This window comes from Amblyomma mixtum, chromosome 2, assembly GCF_055824585.1.
Source record: "Amblyomma mixtum isolate Tamu chromosome 2, ASM5582458v1, whole genome shotgun sequence".
Lineage (NCBI taxonomy): Eukaryota > Metazoa > Arthropoda > Arachnida > Ixodida > Ixodidae > Amblyomma > Amblyomma mixtum.
The window spans coordinates 101,169,100-101,191,586 of record NC_143013.1 but is presented as its reverse complement, the minus strand read 5'-3'; the positions used below and the strand labels follow the sequence as shown (position 1 = coordinate 101,191,586).

General features: G+C 47.1%; 2 protein-coding genes across 3 annotated transcripts in view; both read right to left on the bottom strand.

Annotated features, from left to right (window-relative positions):
* spg (dedicator of cytokinesis spg) overlaps positions 1-249 on the bottom strand; it is a 116,367-nt gene extending 116,118 nt beyond the window's left edge. Inside the window, exon 1 of the mRNA XM_089572280.1 lies at positions 101-249. Coding sequence (XP_089428406.1) covers positions 101-218 — 118 coding nt within the window. The 5' untranslated portion in view covers positions 219-249. The remainder of the gene's footprint in view (positions 1-100) is intronic.
* A 12,028-nt stretch (positions 250-12,277) lies between these two features.
* LOC149360313 (uncharacterized) overlaps positions 12,278-22,487 on the bottom strand; it is an 82,266-nt gene continuing 72,056 nt past the window's right edge. For both annotated transcript variants that reach the window (XM_089572279.1, XM_089572278.1), the window contains exon 3: positions 12,278-14,029. In XM_089572279.1, the coding sequence (XP_089428405.1) occupies positions 13,979-14,029 (51 nt within the window). In that variant the 3' untranslated portion in view covers positions 12,278-13,978. The remainder of the gene's footprint in view (positions 14,030-22,487) is intronic.

Here is a 22,487-nt window from a genome sequence, read left to right as displayed (position 1 = left end):
TGGCCTCGGCATGCGACAGCGCCGGATCCATCGCCTTAGCAGCAACGGGCAGTGCTGCGCCTTTGCTGACAAGTGCGTCTGCGAGGCCTCTGACACTCACCGACGCCGTACTTGCTGCCCCTCGTCGGTTCCCACGATTCGGGCATCGATGCTGGCGGTGGGAGCTTCATGCACTCGTGGCCACGGCGAGAAACGCCTCCGCCATTGTCGGTTGCCATAGCAACGCGGATCACACCGGTCACGAGCACCGCGGCGCTGCAATCGCAGGCGCGGAACTGAATCAAAATTTATGCACGCTTTGCAAAAAAAATCTTTAAAAATCTTTTGAAAACAATAAAGACTGGTTCTCACGATTTTAGTTCAGGTTGATACAATAAAGGTTGAGTATTGCTGTGGTTTACAACTTATGGACAGCTGTAAATAGTTTCTTTTGTATCCGCAGGTGACGTGACAATCTACGAGAATTTCGTCGTGAATCCCATTCACGGGCGTGTGGTATGTTGTGTCGGTCTGTGTTCGAAACTGGAATTCTGGAACGCGGACCCCACCAACCTGATCGTCAAGCACCTCTCAACGTTAATTTCTCAATGAAGTTTATTCTCTCTCAAACATGGGGCTTGGAAAGTCGGGAGTAAACACGCAGAAATTGTGTCTTGCTTTGAAACACGGGATTTAGAAGAACTTTCATTAATTGGGCCCCACAACTGTACTAAAACATGTTATATCGACTAACAATAAGAATACATTCTTCAGAAAATTTAGCAAATAGTAGCATTGGCACAGCCATCGGCGTGGCAGTGTACCGTCTTTTGGAAACACATGAAACGCTAGCAAAATGACATGAACACAGAAATATTAAGTTCTGCAGAAGAAATACAGGCCGTGTTCCTTAAAATCCCACGCAACGGCCTTCGAGCCATCGAATAGAAAATCAGGTGCACTAATATTCATTGTTCTTCAGCTAAAACCTGCTCGTTTTCTGTCCCTATTTTCATTATTAGTTTTTGCGTGGAATTCACATGGAACAAACAGGAAATTTAAGCCCTCTGGTTTGGTGATTTGTGCCGGCAAACTTAACGAATACGAAGAAATAATTGACACAGGAGACAAGCCGTTGTCAGAACTGAAGTGTCCGACACGTAAGTATTTAATTAAATATACGATACAACAGCAACAATAACAATGCTAACAGTTATCAATTCAAGCTCACGAAGAAAACAAACTCAAGATCTCTGAAGATAGCCTATCTCTTTTTTACAGAGAAAACGATGGCTTCCCAGCAAAATTTCCACAGGCCATATGGAATATTCCATATCGCCTATATCGATCGACATATCGCCGCAATTGTTGGGTGGGGATAGAAGGTTTATCTAAAGCCCGGTTTATCTACAGAAGTCTAATATTTGTATAGGGTGGCCTGATCGCACCCAATTCTGAGCAACACCTTTTTGACCGACGGTTGACCGCACGCCTAGCCAGATTAGATTTGCACAGGGGTATCGTTATGTTGATGATTTTTTAGTTCTAGAAGAGAGAGCTGGCTTCAGTAACCGCGTTCTGAACATTTTGAAAGCCTTCAAATCACAGAGTTAATATAACCTCTTCAAATAGTGTGGCTCAGGCTTCAAGTTTGCCCTAGAGGTACTGCAAACGAGTTGCAGTTCTTAGGCGTGTTTGCTGCCAGTTTTATCCTAGATCAACAAAACTGCGTTTCTCAACTAAAGTTATGAACATTCCAAACTCGTCAAGAATGGCATTGTTGTTTCGCACCTCATATCTAGCCTCACAAAATCTTTCATCCATGCTCTACACGACCGCTTCAGCGCGCAAGTATCTACATTGACAGACGCACGCTTGCGTAATTGGTTGGTCCCATCTGAGAGCTTCTGGTTCTGAACTGGGATCTACCGATTCCAGCTGATAATTCTTTAATGTTCGATCCATTGAGCTAACTTGTGGTATACCTCCCAACTCTTCCTAATTATCCGTTAAATGTACGCATTTGGACCCGTTTTACGATTTTATAAATCTTGCCCAAAATTTTACGGGAAATAAATTTTATGTGCAAAAAAGCGCATGAAATTGTATTAAAACCGGACCTTTACCAGTGGCACCTTGCGGCGCCAAGAAATATGAACCGTCTGAAATTATCAGCAGCTGCAGTTGCGCAACATTTTACAGTAAAACATCGTTAATTCAACCCAATTCAATAAACGTTTATTCCTCATCTCCGGCCCCCATTGATCTGGATAATGTTGGCTGCTGAGAGAGTCCCGCCAAGAGAGAGCTCGTTTAAATTCGGACGGGCTCCTGAATTGGTGAGGTGTCAAGGTATACCATTTGCTCTGAAACCGATCGCCCAAATATTCATCCCCAGGTATGAATTGCATGTTAGATAGCTTTTGGCACCCCTCTGACGTGCGCGCAATACAGCAGGTGTAGAAAGGCCCCCGGCGACAGGCTGCGTATAGTTTCGTTTTCGGAGCAATTCGCCGCCATGCCCGAAGCGACGGCGACTGAGCTTATCAGTCAACCAGCCCAGCCACAAAGCGTTTAGAGCGACGATTTCTTGGTCGCGGACCCTTTTTTTTTGTTTATCGAAGGCGTGTCAGTGCGCCCTTCCCCCGATTTCGTCCGCGTGATACTTCGGTTCTTCCAGCGCCCCGAAAGTCCGCACTCGTCACGTGCTGTGCCGTTTGTGCGTTGAGCCTACTCACGTGCGACGGCACGATAAGCTCCTGCGCTATCCTGCCGCAGACTGAAGGAAGCGACGCAACGCGACCTTTTCTGCTGGAGTGAACAAAAAAAAATGGTGTGGTTTAGCTCTGGTTAAACCTGGTTGGTTGCGAAAACTTAGCTTGCTTAGCTGCTTCTAATTCCCGTCGTTTTCGCAAACGTTCTTCTCGTTGTTCCTCCGTTTCCTGGGCACGTTGTTTCCGCTTGGCTTCATTCCGTTTAGCTTGCCTAATCCCAGCTTCTGAACTCGGTACAGCTCGTTCAGCTGCTTCGGCTTCTCGTCGTTTCCACAGTCGTTCTCGTTGTTCTTCCGTTTCTTGGGCACGTTGTAACCTCTTTCTTGCATTCTTTCTAGCTTGTATGGCTGTCGCCTTAAACTTTTCAGAAGCAGTAGAGCAACTAGATTCAGATATAGACTCTTCTTCGGTGACTTCTATGGCGAGACTCCTCGAGGAGCGCCGCACGACCGGCGGCTCCTCCTGGCTGCGGTGAAGAGAGCAAGCTGACGTCACGCGTCGCCACAGCAACGGAGAGGCTGACGTCAGCGGCGGCGGCTCTTCGAGGAACAGGGGGGGGGGGGGGGGGGCACGAACCACGCGATGAGCGGTTAGGCCTGGCGTAGTATTGCTTTCGCAATAAAAAAAACAGACTATTTGAGATAAATTGCGATCCCTTCGCGATAGTGCTCAGGTGCAGTCGTCGTCATGGGCACATGGGGGAATCGCATTCTCGCACGGTAAATGCCGAATCCTGTAGAATCACCTTAGAGCATTCGTGCAGCGTATTCAAGAGCTGTTTGCTAAACAAGCAGCAGATATCGAAATTAGCAGCCATGAAACCCGGAACTTCTCGCAACGCGGCTGCGCAGGCTGGGAGAATTGAAGACAGCGGTGGGTATTTGGTCGCTACGGGCAGTGAGGCATCGTGTCGTTGTAATGTGACCGGGGGATCGGCCGACTGACGCGCTGTCGGCTACTGGCCGTCGGCGCAGACGTCCGCAGAGCATCGCGGTCGGCGCGCAGTGTGGCAAAGCTAAATGCAAAACCGTGTTTGGTATACATACGCGGTGTGTCGAGGTCGCAGGCGAGCCGCTTGGTTTTGGAACTCGGTGTCGTCCCTTACTCGCTTGTTTCCTAAGCATATCGCAGTACCGACCAAGTTTGCCGTCACTTCGAAAGGCGCCGCGCATACCATGCAGTGGTATATAGATTGTGTCCGAGAGCAGGCGACGCCGCAGTCTGTGCGTCACAAGTTTTGGCGCCCACGTGATCACACTGCTGCTCTTCCCGAGAGATCTGACTCTTCCCTGGCTGTGAAGTCATAGCACATTCCAGAGCTCAGAAACCGAAACCGAAATCGCTACGTATAAGTAAAGCAGCAATGAATTATTTACCGCGCATATATTAATCGCGGAGCGTGTATCTGGTGTGTCACGTGTCCTGGAGGGCAACACGCAACGTTTGAAACAAAGAACACGCCAACCAAAAATTTGGTGTCTCCATTCCCTTAGGGGTATGACGCGATAGCGTCATTTGGTTAATGTCCATATATGCGGAACTGGCCATTCTCTACTTTGCATTCATAGATCGCTGGAAGTTGATCATACCGCTGCCCTGTGATGGCAGATGCTGCCACCGGAGGGCCTTGTGAGACTCAGGTTGCTCTCCCCGAGCAACCTCTCGCGACCGATCATTGATTTAACTGCCACCTGCAGCCATGGTGGGCAGTTTCCTCATGACCTGGTGAGTGGGTGGTGATGACATCACAAGGTCACGGCACCTAGATTTTTTATTGCGTAAGCAATACTGCGCACGGTCTAACCGCTCGTCGTGTGGTCCGTGGACTCACCTGCTCCTCGAGGAGCCGCCGCTGCGCCTAACAGATGGTGTGACGTCAGTCTCTCCGTTGCTATGGCGACGCGTGACGTCAGCTTGCTCTCTCCACCGCAGCCAGGGGAGCCGGTCGTGCCGCGCTCCTCGAGGAGTCTCGCCATGGAAGTTACCGACGAAGAGCCTATATCTGAATCTAGTTGCTCTACTGCTTCTGAACAGTTTAAATCTAAGGCGACAGTCAAGCAATTGTGTTCAGAAAAGAAAAAACAGCGCTAAATTCTACACAAACCACACAGAAATACGGACAGGACGGGCGCTGTCAAGCAAGGTAGGAAGAATGCAAGAAAATGGTTACATCGTTGCCAAGAAACGGAAGAACAACGAGAAGAACGACTGCGGAAACGACGAGAAGCCGAAGCAGCGAAACGAGCTGTATCGAGTTCAGAAGCTGGGATTAGGCAAGCTAAACGGAATGAAGCCAAGCGGAAATAACATGCTCAGGAAAGAGAGGAACAACGAGAAGAACGTTAGCGAAAACAACGAGAAGCTGAAGCAGCGCTAAACGAGCTGTATCGAGTTCCGAAGATGGGATTAGGCGAGCTAAACGGAATGAAGCCAAGCGGATGTGACCAAGCATAACAACGTATTGCTTTCGCAAACATCCAGGTTTAACCAGAGCTAAACCACACAATTTTTTTCTAGATTTCTCGCTCACGGCCAAAGACGTCGACGCTGGGTTTTCTGCGACGCAGGACCTTAATGCTAGCGTTAAAAGGCAGACAACCAGCCTCGAGCATTCTGCCGCCGAAATGTAAATGCTGTCGAGGAAGCAACAACCGCTATCCACACAGTAGGCAGCTGCGAGCTTCCTCCGGTATAAGAGGTTTGGCTGTCAGTTCTCTGGGTGTCTGGATGATGCATGATTAACCGGCGCCGAACAATCGCGGAAGCTTTTGCTTTCCGAAGACGCACTGTAGATTCTCCACTCCTGCACGTTGCAAGCTGGCTCCGCTAAACAGACGCAAGCATGGCAGAGGTACATTGGCGCACCACTAACCCTACTGATAGTGATAGCATATCTCTTGTCGACAATACTGGAACTACCATTCCCCTCGTACTGCAACCTTCCGTGTCAAACGACGTTTTCAATTCCAATTTTTCGATAGCCGCCAATACCTTGCTTCCTAGCAGTGTCATTTGGTTATACGCTCATGCGGCCAGTCGGCGCTTTTCGGCCGTTTCTTCAGCTTGGGACTTGTCCATCCATTGCGCTGCTGTGGTCGGCCGCGGCGCCTGACCTCGCCGGGAAAACACTCGGTTTGTCCAGCCTGCGGCGCTGGGAGACTCAGGTGGGCCCTTTCATCGCCCTCTCGCGCGCGGTCCTCGCCGGCTCCCTTTTCTGGGGCTGTGGCCTTTTTGTAGCGACAGCTACACTACGCCAGCTGCTTCGCGAGGTCAGCGTGGCTGCGCGCTGAGCCGCGGCACCACCGCTCCGCCAGATGTGCGCATGCGCGGAGTGACGCCATAACACGCAGCTGGTGTGCGCATGGAGGAAAAAAAACTAAGGAGGGAGCATGACGTCACGCGGCCAGCGTTCGCAAGCCGAGTGTTTTGAAGTCGTTTTCTCCCTCAGTTTTTCGCTCTCCGAGCCAGTCCTTTATGTTTTGATTCCGGTATGTTTTAGTGCGCGCGTATGCGAGACCCGCGGCGCGAGCGTCTACAGCAAGGAAGTTGATCTACAGTTAGTCTGCCGCGCTAATCGGCGCATGCGCGCGCGCAGCGGGGCTAGACTTTACCGCACGCTATCACGTGCTGCGATCACGGGGGGACACGCTCTCTTTTTTTTTGCTATATCTTTACTTGTTAAGACCAGGCTTCAAGATTGTCGCCGGACGCTCCCTCCTCAGTTTTTTTTTCCTCCATGGGTGTGCGCGCCGAGCCTTCAGCGTGGCGGCGCCGTGGGTCCATGGCGGCGCTGTGGCTGGTCACGTGGTGCGGAGCAGCTGCCGCGGCCACCTGCGGCGCGCCGGCGAAACCTAGTGGAGAAGAGGGAGAGAGGGAGTCTACGTCCAGGGACCTTTGGTAGCATATACAGTGACTCTAGAAGAAGGAATGCACAGCGAAACGGAGCGACTTTGCAATTCGACTGAGCGAGTTCCACTCGGCCAGCTGTAGCTATCGCGTCACTCCAGTTTTAACCAGAGCTAAACCACAGCCAATTTTTTTTGGCCGCGTTTTTCGCGACGCTGGTACTCTGGGCCCCGAGCTGAGGCTTAGCCCTAGCAAGGCCTAGGGCCGGCCCCCGGTGTTCGCAATTCTCCACCGTTTTTTTTTAAGAAAAGAGCTAGGTATTAGTAAGCGGTTTAATAAAATTGAATAAATGGAAGGAAAATATTTTTGCTAGCCCCGACATCTGCTATCGCTACGGGAAGCGATAGCAGATGCCGAGGCTAGCAATCTGCCGGCACCGTATACTCCTCATGCTAGCCGCGTGTGAGCTGGTGGATTCGGCCCTCCAGGACAGCACAAAGCCTTCCGCCTGCGACGCCATGGCAGAGGTCTTCAGGAGTACCAGGGTTACTCGAAGACTCTCTGTTGGTCTATGAAGCGCTGCAAGAGGAGCTTCACTGAGCGTGAGCGGCCACATTTCTGCCGTGGTCTTGGTGGGCTTCACAAGATGGTGACCAAGACTGTCTTTCTATCGAGTGTCTGGTGCTCTGCTTGGGATGACGTGGTATGGGCTAGTGCAGCCATGGACGATGCTAAGGGGAGCCACCAGGGGCTGCTCAACAAAGCAACGCGATTCGTAATAATCTCGACGGAGACTCAACTGCGTCTGCCGGTCATCAGTGCGCCGCATCATTTGGCGGACTTTATGGTACGGCATCGCTACGCGAACACCTGGTGGCATGTCTTGGGCTGCGCGACGATAGATGACGCTGACGTGTTTCCTCCCGCATACGAGGTCATTCGTCGACACAAACTCTCAAGAGGTGGTCGTGTAGCTGTGAAAGCGAAAGCCTTTAATGGCTCATTCTCCCGTTCGTCCGGCGTTACATCCAGCGCCTGGGTTGACTCATCGACGAGCGCGGAAGAAGTTTATATTCCACCGATAGAGGAGGTCCCCTACTCCCCGCCCCTGGCGCGCAGGCTCAAGGGGCGGGGGCCGGGGCCTCCGCGACTAAAGACAGGCGAAGGTACAGTGTTTATTCGCGGCTTCCGTCGCCAGGCGGATGACTTGTTGCTGTTCGGCGGAGGACTCACTTCGCAGCAAGGCCTGTCAGGCATCTCTACTTTTAATGTTCTTCCTGACCCCTGGGGAGTCAGGACATTGCCAGATTATATAGTCAAGAGTGCCCCTTTCTCCGTAGATTTTACACTTATCATCAGGTCTATTCGCGTGAAGAACAACCAGGCTGAATTTGGGAAATTCCCAGCTTGCAGGCGTCGCCAAGCGACAGCCTCTCTGTTGCTTAAAGTTCGGTCCGGTGGTGGCAGAGACCTTCTTCCAACTCTATAGTGCTCGACGATTTCAGTGTAGGTTTGCGCGCGCTCATCCAGTCCCCCAAAGTCAGGCGGCTGTTACCCGGAAGTAGTAGCTCGGGATAACCAAAAAACTATGGGGGCACTTTGGCAGCCTAAAGTGCGCTAGGCGAAAGCCTCTGTCGCGCTACTTCGACTGCCAATGACTGCCTATGTTTGTTACGGCTGCATCGCTTGGGAGCCATCCTCCTCCACTAGCTGCCGCACACCGACTGACGATGGAGCAGCGCTCGACACCGCCACCAACAGCTCCACCTGTCGACGAAGATGATGTCACCTTTTGGCAGCTGGCCACAGGATGGCGTGCTTGGGCCATTGATGTTTCTAGTATATATTAATGGCATAGTCAATGAAATAGCTCACCCTGTTAAAATTAGGCTCTCTTCAGATGACTGCGTCCTGTTTCATGAGATTAACAGTCACAGTGATCAGTTACTACTGAATTCGAGTCTTAACATTCATGCATGGTGCAGTGAGTGGGACATGAAAATGAACAATGATAAAACGATCTTCATGAAAATAACAAACAAGCGAGTCACACATTCATTTCAGTACAATCTTTTATCGCAGCCTCTACTTGAAGTTAGAGAGTATAAATACCTTGGAGTCACTATAACTAATAAACTAACTGGAACAGGTCTGTTTCTAACAAATGTTCATATTCGTTTAAAAAGCTATATTTTCTACGATATAAACTAAAGCAAACTCCATAGGATGTAGGGCTCTTAGAATATTTATCAATCATAAGACCTAAGCTTCAATATGCTTCCACCGTTTTTGGGACCATGCAGTACACAAAACGCTACATTAACACACTCGAAAGCATCCAAAGCAAAGCTGTTCCATTATTTTTTTAAAGTATTGTAGAACTTATTCGCCAACTGACTTTCTGAAGAACCATAATATTCCAGCGCTCCAACTGCGACGTAAGATTCGAAGACTTAAATTTCTGTTTTTGCTAAAACACGACAAGTTGCCAATGAGCCCCCTTCCCTACCTGAAACCACCTGATACCCGTCTGACAAGGCATCGGCATGACCAACAAATAACTCCTTATAATTCTGGAATTCATGCTTTTAAGCATCCTTTTCTCCCACGTACAATAGGAGAATGGAACCGACTGCCACCTCACCTAAGAAATAGCATCGAATCAATTGACCTAATTCAATCTTGACGAACTGCTTAATGCTTCTGTCACTTTGAGCGGTATTTCTGGATTTTTGCAATTAAAAATTTCCCTTTTTCTTAATTTCTGTTGTGACTGATGTATCCATTTTACTTTTTTGCAATATTAGTTCATTATTGTATTCTGCGTACTACATTCTGCGTATTACTTTTGTTACTTTTGTCCCTCCTGCCAGGGCCCACCTGAGGGCCCGCAGTATTCAGTAAATAAATAATTAAAATAAAATTTTCACCCCTGATTGCTTCGCCATTGATGTAGCTGTAGAACATATAATGAAGAAAAACATAAAGAACATTGTCATCTACGCTGACTCCCTCAGCGTAATTACAGCACTAAACCTCATAAATGCAGTTGAATCCATAATAGGAGACATAATACATAATGCAATAAAAGCTGATACTCAAAGACGTACTCAATAACTGATACTCAATAACTAATACTTTTTTCCCACAAACCTTTTTGTCCCTGACTGATGTGCGGCAGTATGAAGGAGCCGCAGAATACAGCACAAATGAAGTGACTACTCTGCCGATCATTAGCCAAATTGCTTAGCCGATCATTAGCTGATCATTAGCCAATCTATCTTGGTCCTACTGCTAGAATTGTGTCAAAGAGGCTAGGAGAAGTCTCACTTACCTGGTTTGCGAGTGGGTCCACGAAGTTAGGTGCGGAAAAGTTCGCGAAATTTATGAAATTCGTCCATCCATAGAGTGATCAGAGGTGGAGGCCTTGCAATGCAGGACACGGAGATCTCAAAGCAGCGAAACATGGAAATGCGATCATTATCCAGGTGAAAACTTTTGATTATGGATGCACACGCTAAGCAGTGCCATAATACACGCCTTTTTTCTTTTTTAATGCGATGAGCCTACGAGAGAATAACATATTCCTCATTTTCACCAACTAGTTCTTTATTTCATAAACCTCAATACAAACGCACTCTCAAAAACAAAAACGGCAGAGCAAACAACATAATAAAGCTCGTCTTTATTTTTTTTACAATACTACTGGGGCTTCGTGAACATCTACGACTGCTAGTTCAACAGCATTTCAACCATGAATATTTCAATAGCAGAACCAAAGCTCCAAGCTCTGGTCAGATAATAGAGCTACTTGAAATGCTAGAGCGAATACATGTTTGGTTCCGCTCAGCACGATCTCGTTCGCGTAATACTAAAGTTCACACTTCTGCACGCCGCAGTCGCTATAGTCTTAAAGTTCTGTAAGCATGACACTACTACTCCATCAATGACCTTCGAGCGCGGCCGTCGCGTCTGACTGACCGCCTTCCATTAGTGAGGTTAACACGCACTTTGTACAGGTTAAATCAATTAATTCAGGGACGCGGCCGGTGATGATGCTTACTTTTCTGTGCAGCGGGCGAAAGCGTTCACCTCGAAGGGACAAAATAAAAAAAAATGTCTGGCCAAGCGCACCGCCATGCGACATCACGTGAACCTCACAGTACAGGAGTGTCTCGCGTGTCTTTATTGGTTTGTCCATGGTAACGAAGCGCACGCTTTACAAATGCGTTTTATCCGTCGCAAGAGGCGTTCTGAGGTGACTTTCAGACTTCATGCTTAGGACTAAAAACATGAACCAAATCTCTGCAAAGTCACTGCGAGGTACTGCACTTGGTAGCCCGAAGGTGCCAAATGCGCAGTCGCTGATAATGACTGAGGTGAAGCACAAACCCTGAAAGGCACAAATATGGTTGCGTTGGAAGAAGGTCTCGCCTGCAGAGGTGTCTGCCCCGACGCACTCTTCGCATAAAATGTGGACCGGAGAACGGCAACTATTTTACTAGAAACCACGCGAGCAATTCAGGGCGATCTGCGCGTGTACTTCCTGTTGCAAACATTTATATTTGGAGTCTCGCTAACATGGACTTGTGTTTTCGAAGCTGGAATGCGCACCAGTCACTCCGGTCCAGAATGCCTACTATTTCCGGGGCACATGACTAGTCGATTTCTGTCGGGAACTGTCACTGCACAGACAGGCGAGTGGATCTGTACGATTTACGTAACACTGTTATCGCATAACAGGCACAACAGAGTGCAACAGCATTTTCCTCGCTTCATCCGCAACAAGACGAATATTTAGCTCTCATATAAGGTGAAACATCTGTTGCATTATTAATGCAAGAAATTTCACGCCAAGTGCGGATTGCAGGCAGGTTCAGGTCCTAGACTCCTTTGTCATTGAAATCATTCGTCGCATTACTTCTCTTCCCACCTCGCGCTGATTGATGCGAACTGCAGTCCCATGATATGTGCCATTGTCGCTGAAGTGGCCGAAATATGTACAAAGCAACCGTTAGAATGATTTTTTCGCTACCAGCGTATGCTAGTTTTCGGCTTGTAAACACATGCCTACACCATTCACCCATGGCTGTCTGTCTGCTCGGAGTCTATAGTATACTAAGCGTCCTTAGTGCAGGCTGTCTTGAAGCTGGAAGGCAACTATTTTCAGCGCTCGTCAACGCATTGGAAAGGAAGGCCACCAACAGGATGTCCTCTAAGCTCGCATAGTTTTCGTATGCTTGAGAAAGGAAAATGGAGAAGAATGTCTAATTACGACAAAAGTAACCCGAAGTGTCATCGCACTAAAACCTCGAATTTTGGAAATTTACAAAAAGGCCTTACAGAAGTGGCAGCACGGAACAGTACGGTGTCTGGATATGGCAGTTTAGCAAGGCTGGTTAATGTGGTGTGTTAATGCTATAAGCAGGGTTCAGCTAGTCAGCCATCAGCTATTGAATTCAGTGCTATTTTACTGGAACAGATTCTTTTAGTGCCTTATCTTGAGACAAAGAGAGAGATTTTAAAAGTCCTCGCCTCAGCACATGAAGGTGCATAAAGCAGTTCGTTCAGTCCTTGTCTCGATAAGCTAGTGCCTGAACTCTCCAGCCAAAGGTTTGAACTTCCCCGCTGCTAGCTCCCCCCCCCCCCCCCCCTTTTCCTCGCCCACACTAGGCTCTGGTGAGAAGGGGACTACCAATCCACTAAGTGAAATTGCTTTATTTTTATAAGAGGTAGCAAATAGTTTTTACGCTGGTCTGCGTGCTGTAGCTTGTATAAGAAACGTTGCTTGACAGGGTAACAAAGCTTTTCTTGCCTGCATGACGAGTGGAGGTCGTGTAAGCAAAACATTGGGTACGGCTCACGTCATGTTGTCGCACGAAGCGTTTATACTTGCTAGGCTTTCTAGTCTCCACCATCAGGCCGCCCGCTCAGGCCTTTAGATACTGGCTGCCAATACACGGACTGAGAACGTTTCAGGAGGGCACAGCGGCTCGGACAGCGTGCTCCGACGTGCACTGTGTGCAGCTAACGTCGTTGGTGCAACTACTGCGTGTTGAGCAGCCACAGCTGGGCCTATTCAGCGATTCGCGAGATCGCGCATGCGCTTTCTGAGTGCACTAAGTGTTGAATACGCCTGGCAAGTCAAGTGGATTCTACATTTACAATGTCACATGCAGCAAATTCAGGAAGACAGTGGACAGAGAGAGGCAAGAGCCGGTATCAAGTGCGAGGGTAGGCCTACTGAAGATGCCGCAAGAGCCGCGAGTGGCCATGCACAGAAGAACTCGTTAGTGGTGAGCGAAATTTCAGCTCGCTGAGCGTGACGAGATATTCGGTCCCGCGTACCGAGTCGCTTGGCATCACTTTTAAGGCGAAAGCCTTTAATGGCTCATACAATCGTCCGTTAACAAAGCGGGTCACACGCGTTTTACTCGGGAACTAAGAAAGATAGAAGAAAACCAATGGTTGCTCCAGATAGAGGAGAAAAAATGAACCTAAAAACCAAGTTTGATGACTGTAGGTTAATGAGTTAATTAATTATAAGCAAAAATGTCAAAATTGCGTCAAAATAGCGCGGACGTCAATATAGCTACCGGAAGGGTGTGACGTCACATCCACCATGCAGAAGTCGTCACGGCATAGTAAAAATGGTCACAGAATGGCCGGAAAAACGTCGGATTTGTGTCAAATTAGATGGAAAAATGTGTAATAAAGCGTAAATAACACTTAAGATCCCCAAAAGATGTATAATTTGGGTATCGATATAGGCACGGGAACGGTGTGACGTCACATCCACCGGAAGTCGTCATGGCATAGTGTCCTCGGGTTTCGTTTCTAAACACTTTAGTTGCCGAAGTGTCCTCGCAATTTTTTGCATGTGGTCACGACACGGGTCACACCGCAATGATCACGCGTTTTCTGGAATATAGGAACATTTGGCAACTTTCCCAGCTCCAGTTGTCCTCCATAACCAGAGACATTTATTAACCACAGGTGCCCCGATATTCAAGTCACACTGGGAGAAACAAACACAAGAGTAACGTGCAATGAAATCAGGGTAAAAAGGCATGTCCATAGTAGCACTGTCTACAATATCTGTCTAGCCCCGACATAGTTCATGGCCGTGAACACTGTGTTAGCACATGTCTAGGCCCTGGGGCACTTTAATACAACCAAGGTCGTCCCTGTACACTGCTCACAATGCACGAGTCCATCGAATATGTACACAATTTTGCCGGGATTGCCTTCTCGATTATTAGAAGGTGCAGACGAGCACGCTGTCCCCGGCACTGGAAGTCTGTACGTGCAAGTCAAGGCGCAGCCATCCTTTGCGAGCCCGGCCGTTTTGCCGGGAAGCACTCGCTGCTTCGCAGCTGTCAGCCATCGTCCTGCGAAGCCATGGTGAACGTCGATTCGGAGTCGTTCGTCTGCGTAGACAGAGAGAGAAAGAAAGAACATGAAGACCACGGAGTTCACTGCCAGAACACCTACGCTGCGGTAATTTGTGTGTTTGGCGCGGCAATTAAGAAGCTCAGCGCGCACTGAACCTAAAGTTGCAAGTTTGTCCAGCACTCAGCCGCGCATTCTCGCGAAAGGCCTAGCTGTCCAAATGCGGCCCGTCATTGTAAACGGCAGACCCCGACATTATGGCCCAGAGCGCTATGCAATACGCGGTAAGCGGCACCGGCTTCAGTGTCCACCCCAGAGAAAAGTTTCGCATGCGGCGTCACAGCAAAACAAGCAAATAATCCCTTTATTTTCTAATCCCTTACAAAAAAGTTTTAGTCAGTCTATCGAGTGTCTATAGATTTCTGTCTATAATGTCTATAGACTGTCTATAGACGAATCCTAGAGAACCGTCTATATGGAATACAAATGTCATAGACAGTCTATAGACAATCTATAGATTTATGGCCATACACTTTTAGTAGACTTTTGTCTATAGACAGTCTATAGACTATGCATAGACAAAAAGCATTGTCTATAAGAAGTCAATAGAGTCAATAAGAACTCTATAGACTGTCTATCGACCATTTTTATAAGGGATATACTGGCACAAAGAAAGTAACTCAGGCTACAGAGCATGTAGCAGCATCGTTGGTTCCAAAGGTATTATGAGTGAAATAAAAGTTAGTAGTCTGCTACATGCTCTTAATGGAAAATAAAGAATTGAAATAGATGGGACCGAAGCAGACTACAAAAAAGAAATGGGTCCGAAGGTCTGTCTTTCCCTGGAACACAAACTCCACAGAAAAAACCAAAGGTACTTCTTCGAAGTCCAAAGAAAGAGTCCTGGGGTCTTATTTTTGTGAAGTTTAGCGAACTGCAGAGAAACAAAAATTAGCCTTAGTGAAGGCGCGTCATCAAAATCGAATGAGTCCCGAAGTCCCGGAGTCTATTTTTGTGAAGTGTAGGAAAATGAGAGAAAAAAAGGTGCTTCTTCGCAGTCTCCGCAGAAAAAGAATACCGGGGTCCTATTTCTGTGAAGTTCAGCGAACAGCACGGATAAAATTTGCAGTAGTAAAGGTGCTTCTTGGACAGAAGGACAAAGAAAAGAGTCCCGGGGTCCTATTTTTGTAAAGTTTAGGGAAGTGCATGCAAAAAAAAGAAAGAAAGGTGCTTCCTCGAAGTCCAAAGAAAAGTGTTCCAGAGTTCTATTTTCGTGAAGTTTCGTTTCGTCTTCCTTTCTCCGGGTCAGTTATCATTCGTTGCAGCTACCCAGTGATGTGGGCCACGGCGGACGACACCATTGACAAAGGGCAAAAGGAATTGTAAACTGAAAGAAATGTTAAATAGTACGCGACCCCCGACGATCATCTCTGCTGCTTGACCAGAAGGTCCCTCGGTTGTTGCGGTTTCTTTTATTCATCGAGATGTTCAATACACGATGGCCGCGCAGGCGCCGGCGCAAACCGGTCCGCTGAATCACCAGACTGCTTCGACTTCTTTCACAACTCGCACTTCTGCCTGCGAAATAAAGGCCGCGACGCTGTGCAGCTTACAAATGGTGCGGGGTTCCACGATATATTTCCTGAATCATGCGTTTTCATGTATAAATCACTTTCCTGCAAGACTCCTTCTGCGCCTCCCGTTTACATAATCGTACCTCGTGGCTCTAATATCAACCTGCTTTCCTCGTCGGTGGCGGAACCATATCGACGTTTCAAGGTTAATAAGTTTGTTTGAGGCCAAATAGATTAGGAACCATGGCACCAAAGCGTTAAGAGGGTCAAATAGGCCCGCAGTCGACTGTATAAGCAAGGATGATCCTGGTTTTGCTTCACATTTTCTACAAGCACAGGCGCCTACTGCTGGTAGCGGTTCATGCTCCCACAAACGTCACACACTCGCCCAAGTGGCCCCCGGAAGCACGCGTGAGGTCACCTCGGCTTCGTGCACTAAATATCCCGCATTTCGAACGAAAATGACCCATCACACGAGCACGACTCCGAAGAAGTCAGGCACGCGGGCATCTAACGCAACGAACTCTTGTCCTTCAAGCATTTACTTGATTATACCAGTTATAAGTAAATCTTGGGGTAACGATCGCAACGACAGATGTGTTTCAATTGAGACTATAAGGAAATTCTTAAAAGGGAGGCCTAAGGGGTATAGTTGTAAAACGAAATTTTTTTGTCGTTGGCTTTTTATATCCCTCGACGCGAATTGCAAAAAAAAATATATATAGAGCTAGGCTTACCGGCTTTGCGGATGTATCAGAAAAAAGTTGTTAGCTTTGGTTTAGTAGCATACACCTGCATTTGCCATGGAAGCACCCTCAGGGTGCGCATTTCTCCGCCTTCGTCATAACCTCCTCTCTCTACGCTGGCCACCCTCTGGGTTCTTCCTTTGACAGCCACCTGCCGGTTATGTATTATTCCGCTCTGAGCATAACCTGCCAAGCCCCTATACTCCGTTTCATACATAGCAGTCAACGCTGCCAAAGGTAGCATGCCTCTTCACGCAGGCTAAGACCGCCCCTGAAAGTAGTTCTCCATACAACCAAGTGAACACAGAAAAAGGGAACATTTCGTTGCGAAAAATCACCAGTACTTTGACTAGCAACCTTCTGCACTTCGTTTTACCTCTTGCCAAACTTTCGACCTGCGACTCATCGAGAATGGCAGGTGGCGGTATGATACGCGGTTGATAGGGCGAATCATTCTGACACCATCCGCGCCAAAAAAAGTAGTTCACACTCGGTGAAAATTATTGCCAGAGGCCCCAACACTAAACGCCTAACAGCTTCGATCGTTGTTTCCAATGCTAGCAGTTCGTTTTATACCGCTCTTTGTCCGTCCAAACGCACGCCAAGGCTCCGAGAAGAACGAATGATAAGTAGCGGACTAACATGGTTTCGCGGACGCACTACTTCCTCAGCCTCCGCAGCATTCCATTATCTCCATTCCTTAATTCGATTAATCAACTTAGATTGAACTAATTCATCAAAATATAATTAAGGTCTTACGCTTGACCCTTTAGGCTCCACTGTAGCATGGAGGGCTCTACGACTAACAAAGCTATAATAGCTTTAGCTGTAAAAAAAAGTGGGCCTGATTTTGCTCTCGCGTTTATGAGCAAGATCACATGCAGCGCGGACTGACATCAGAAACGTACTGGACGCGTCGCGTTTATACAAGCATGAAGCGCCTCCACGACTTCCTGCCCTCCAACTCGTTTATAGTTGACTGTCGGCTAAGGAGAGATATGGTCGAGGTCATTGACTGAGCAGGAAAGGAAGTTCAGCCAACCATTACTACTACAACAGTGGTAGTGACCAGGAGGTATAGCTAGCCGCCTGTGTGCTTTTGAATGGCACATCACCGCGTGCGGTGAATGGTTAGAACGCAGTGCTCATAATGTTCAACATGACCAATATCAATTAAACCCTAAGTCTGAAGGGCACAGACCAGATATTAAATGCAGGGACGCAATAGCAATAAGTAAAAAGTGAATTAATCTTATGCGAAATTGTGAAAGTGGGCCATCCCGCCTAGCTACCACATTCAACGAAATCAATATGGTGGAGCTCTTGCTAGATAGGTTGTGAAAGCGACATGAAGACCGCTATGTATGTGAACGAGAAGCATGGAACACATTTTGGAGTGATAAAACAAGCCATGCATTTTACCATTGTGATTGTTGGAATTGCTGCAATGACATCTTTCCTATGTGATGCGAGTTTTGGGGCAAAACCTGCCTATAAAATTTTGCATAAGGTTCATTGTCAATATAAAATTCATCACAACACGACAGAGAAGAAACTGTTAGCATATTTTTGCATATGTGGCGACAAAGACGACACAGACGACAAAGATGAAGAGTTTTGTAATTGAATAATAAGGACTCAACTAGAAAAAGGGGAAGGAAATGTCGTTGGTGCAGCTCAATAGCCAATAATTCCGGTAACCGACCCCACTTTTCAACCACACTCGCAAAAAATGGCTCATGAAAATGCATTAAAGGAACTATGAATTCGTTGAGCGCTCACAATTCAAGGCTTGAAATGTCCTGCATGAATTAGGACTTGAGTGAGTTCTAAATTGGGTATGTATATTCGAACTTATTAGAAGAAAATTTCAGGCGCCAGTTATCAGATTGCAGAAGGGAAGTGAACGGGGAACATTGAATGAAGTCGCGTTTGTTGTTCCGAAATAAAAAAAAAATTGGCAGAGGCTTAGCTCAGCTAGGCCAGGATATACGTAGCGAAAGCAGTTTCGTCTGCTGACATTTTGGTAGCGACACGCCGTCGTTGTCGTTCATCAGCTTGGCGGCGTCTCTTCGCGAGACGTTCCTCTCGTTTTTCGTGGGTCTCGGCCTCCCGCTTAGCCTCTCTCGCCTCGTTTTCACGCTGTCGGTCGGCCTTGTACCATTCGTCCACTTCTGGATCGGAAGACTCAATTTCACGCAGCCTGTACTGCTGCCGCGACGAGCACGGCCGCTCTCTTTCTTCCATGGTGCGCGTCTGAGGAGCGAGCGCATCGCTTCCGGTTTACATCCCAGCTTCGAGGCGCAACTCTGCGCATGCGCAGTGCGGCGCCATGGTTGCCATGGTACTGGTTGTCATGGTAACGGCGCATGCGCAGTAGTGGTCTCTGGCAGGTACTGCGAAATGCGCTTCTGCTAGAGTAGTGTAGCTTTCGCTACAAAAGTGGAGCGCAGAAATGTCTTGCGTCCATAATGGCAGCAGTTTTTTTAGCTCGCAGTCCTAAAATCAGTACGCGCCGCCGCGGTGGCTCAGTGGTTATGGTGCTCGGCTGCTGACCCGAAAGACGAGGGTTCGATCCCGGCCGTGGCGGTTAAATTTCTTTGGAGGAGAAATTCTAGAGGCCCGTGCACTGTGCGATGTCAGTGCACGTTAAAGAACCCCAGGTGGTCGAAATTTCCGGAGCCCTCCACTACGGCGTCTCTCATAGCCTTAGTCGCTTTGGGAAACCCCATAAAACCAAAACCAAACCAAAATCAGTACGCCTTCTGTCACATGGATGGAGCCACCTGTCAGTAACTGGCGGGGCGACAGGCGCGTAGGAACACACCAATGCAGTACTCGCCATCCTGATTGGACGAGAGAGCTCTACCTTTCGTAGTGCTGCAAACATCTTGTGAGACGGAGTATAGTCTCTCGGATAACAACGCAAAGAAGAGCTGCATTAGTATCAACCGTTCTTAGCGGCATGACGTTGTAGGAGTGCGCGCTTCTTGTGCTGCATCCGGGAGTCTGATTATTGAGTTTTGCCTCTTGATATACCAGGAATTCTAAACTGGTAGCAGTCTGCGTATGCACGGAGCATAAAAAAATACGCAAAGAGTGAAGACAGAATGCCGTAAAGCCTTGCGCATGAAATCTTCACGCACCTACGCGAGGCAGCTAAGTGCTGAAGCAATGCGGTGGTACTTCTGAATGAAATTACAAGAGCTAGCTATTAAATTAGCTCACTAAGGTACTTAACTGACCTGCCTGGATCATAGCAGTTCCTAGAAACGCCAGTGTCATGTTATGTTACTTTACTTCGTCCCGCTGACTTTGCGCTGAACTTGCAAAAGTATTATATTTAGCTGTACGCTTCTTACAAGATATTTATTTTCGCTTGCAGTTATGAATGTCTTTCTTGTTATTTCTTATAAGCTTGTCTCAAAAAGATGCTTTTAGAACCTCTGGGATATTACCGTTTGTAAATATTTCGTGTGTAAGAGCTACTATCACATAGTTTAGTTCACTACACGCCATGTACACCCACTGTTATATTTATGAAATACTACTTTGGCAAAGAAATTTTACCGGTGTGCCAGATTTCCAGGTGTGCCAGATTAAAGGCAGATTTCTTGGGATTAAACGGTTCAGTGTACAGTTCCCAAACTCATAATTAGGCTGTATTAAGAGTTGATAATGATGGCCTACTCTCCGTACGCGCTGCAGACTGTGACTTATAAAACACTTACTTCACTAGCACGGACTCGGTATAACGGCCGTAGAAAATAAATGGGTTAGTACAGTCGCTCAAAATTCCCGCGGTAATTTTTGACGCTTAGCGCCATGCAGCACGTGATAACAGTCGCGCAAACTAGATGCGTTTGATAAGATTTCCTGGGCTTGTTTGCGAACCTCAGCTTAGGTTTTGCCTTAATACGAGTATCCCTGTTTTACCCTTCAGAAAGCTCAGCTGCAAGAAATCCCTGCACAACGCTTATAAATTGTCTTTGTTTTTGTTGGATGCTTGCACTTTTTTCATGCAGGACAATTATTCTGACTGAATATTGGAAAAAAAATCATCTAAAGAACGAACAAATATGGGTTGTCTAAGTTAGGATGTATCAATGTTCTTTTTTTTTCTTAGGTTTGGCGCAAATGGTACACAGTGGACGAACAAATTAATATATTTCTTGTTAACCTAAAAGACTATTTAAGCTTTAATTTTTAATTAGTGCATTCCCGATGGCGCCATTGCTTGTTATGCTTTCCGCGGCTTCTAACTTGTTCCCTTATCTTCTACCTAGTACATTTGTTCACCCAGCGGCTGAAAATAAAAAATACAAAGTTCTATTTTTAATTTTCCTTGAAATTGTTTTTACATCAAAGTTGTGTGGGACCATTCCGGGAGTGTGCAGCAAATCAGTGCAAAATTGTTTCATTTTGAAAAAAAAAGAGGTCGTTATTTTACAGTCGCGTTTCCACGCATGCAAGAGTGCAAGAGGCAAGCTAATTTCTTATCGGTTGATATTCTTTAGTGCAAAATAGGCGAACTTTCTTGTACTGTAAGTTATTGGAGTCACTAGAAACATGCGTTTGCGATTTTGTGTAGCTTCATATTAATACTGCTGTTTTGTTATTCTTTTCTTTCAGTAACGGTCGAATTCGGCCGGTTTCATTTTGGGATTCATACAGAATGTCAAGTTCTTTTAAAAATTTGATTTCTATCTCAATTAATTACTGCGCTCTTAAAAATAAAGAGCAAATATCACTGCTGAAAAAGTGTGACATTTTTAACCCTCCTACGAGATTACTGAGACAGCAAAGCATCACGTGACTCAGATGACGGTTTCATTAGTACGCTAGTTGGTACTCCATAGCCCTCAGTTAAAACTGTGTCCAATAGAAGGCAGACGACTAAAAATACACATAGGAAAAGGCAGAGAAAAGGCTTCCAGCTTTGCTTCGCAAGCTCTGAGAAGGCAGATCTGCAACATAACTTCACCAGCGAAAGTACGAGACACCAGGAGAAGAAGAACACAGGACAATGCTGGACTAACAAGTGAAGTTTCATCGAGAAACAGCCAACCTAGGTCACCAGAAGACGCATGCCTATCATACACACTGAAGTTATGTCTGAAATACACCAACTAGCCCACATGGTTAACTTGTTACAGAACTGCAACATTCCGGAATATATCACGCAGAGGCAAAATCTGATGATCAGACGCCTGTCGCATCAGGCTAACGATATATACCGGATGCATAAAGCAAGACAAGACTAGGTAAACGCCACCGAATAAATTGTTATCGGAAAACGACGGATGAAAACCTGACAAGATGACCCAAAAACTCAACAAGATGACCCCAACAACCGCACTCGAGGAGCAAAAAAAAAAAAAGCGCGGAAAAGTGTCTCAAGGTAAAATCTCGTTTTGCGCAATAACCAACTTCACCCGAGTTGTAGGCGTGAACGCCCAAAATCACTCATCAGCTCAGGGAGGCTTCGCCTGAGAAGAGATCACAATACGACTAGGTACAAAACTCATAGCTTGACCTAAACAAGAACCAGCAACGTCTTGGCTAAAACCGAAATGGAGCAAGGTACTAGAAAATTAAACAATTAAGCCAAAAAACTTGGTGGGACAGAAAAACCACACGGGTGGAGAATTAAAAACATCAGCCACCAAGCAACGGCCTTGAAAATTGAAAAACAGATGAATTTTCAAAAACTGAGCACTTTTCCTTTATTGCTAGGAGTTTTGTGTTTGTTTGTTGTTTGTGCACTTTGAAAAGTGCCGGGGACGCAGCAGTGTGTTTTCAGTTTTTTCGACACGGTGGTTACAAGCCAGTAACTGGGAAAAGCGCTTTATAAACCGCGGCTTCCTCGTTGCCTCGGTGGTTATGGTGGTCAGCTGCTGACCCGAACCCGGCCGCGGCGGCCGAATTTCGATGGAGGCGAAATTCTAGAGGCCCGTGTACTGTGCGATGTCAGTGCACGCTAATGAACCCCAAGTGGTCGAAATTTCCGGAGCCCTCCACTACGGCGTCCCACTTAGCCCGAGTAGCTTTGGGACGTTAAACGTCGACAAGCCATAAACCAAACCAATCCTTTTAGGCGGGGCATGTCGGCGAATCCATACCACTCTTTTTTTGTCAATCCGTCTCGCAGGTTTTTTCGAAGACGATTTTGTGAC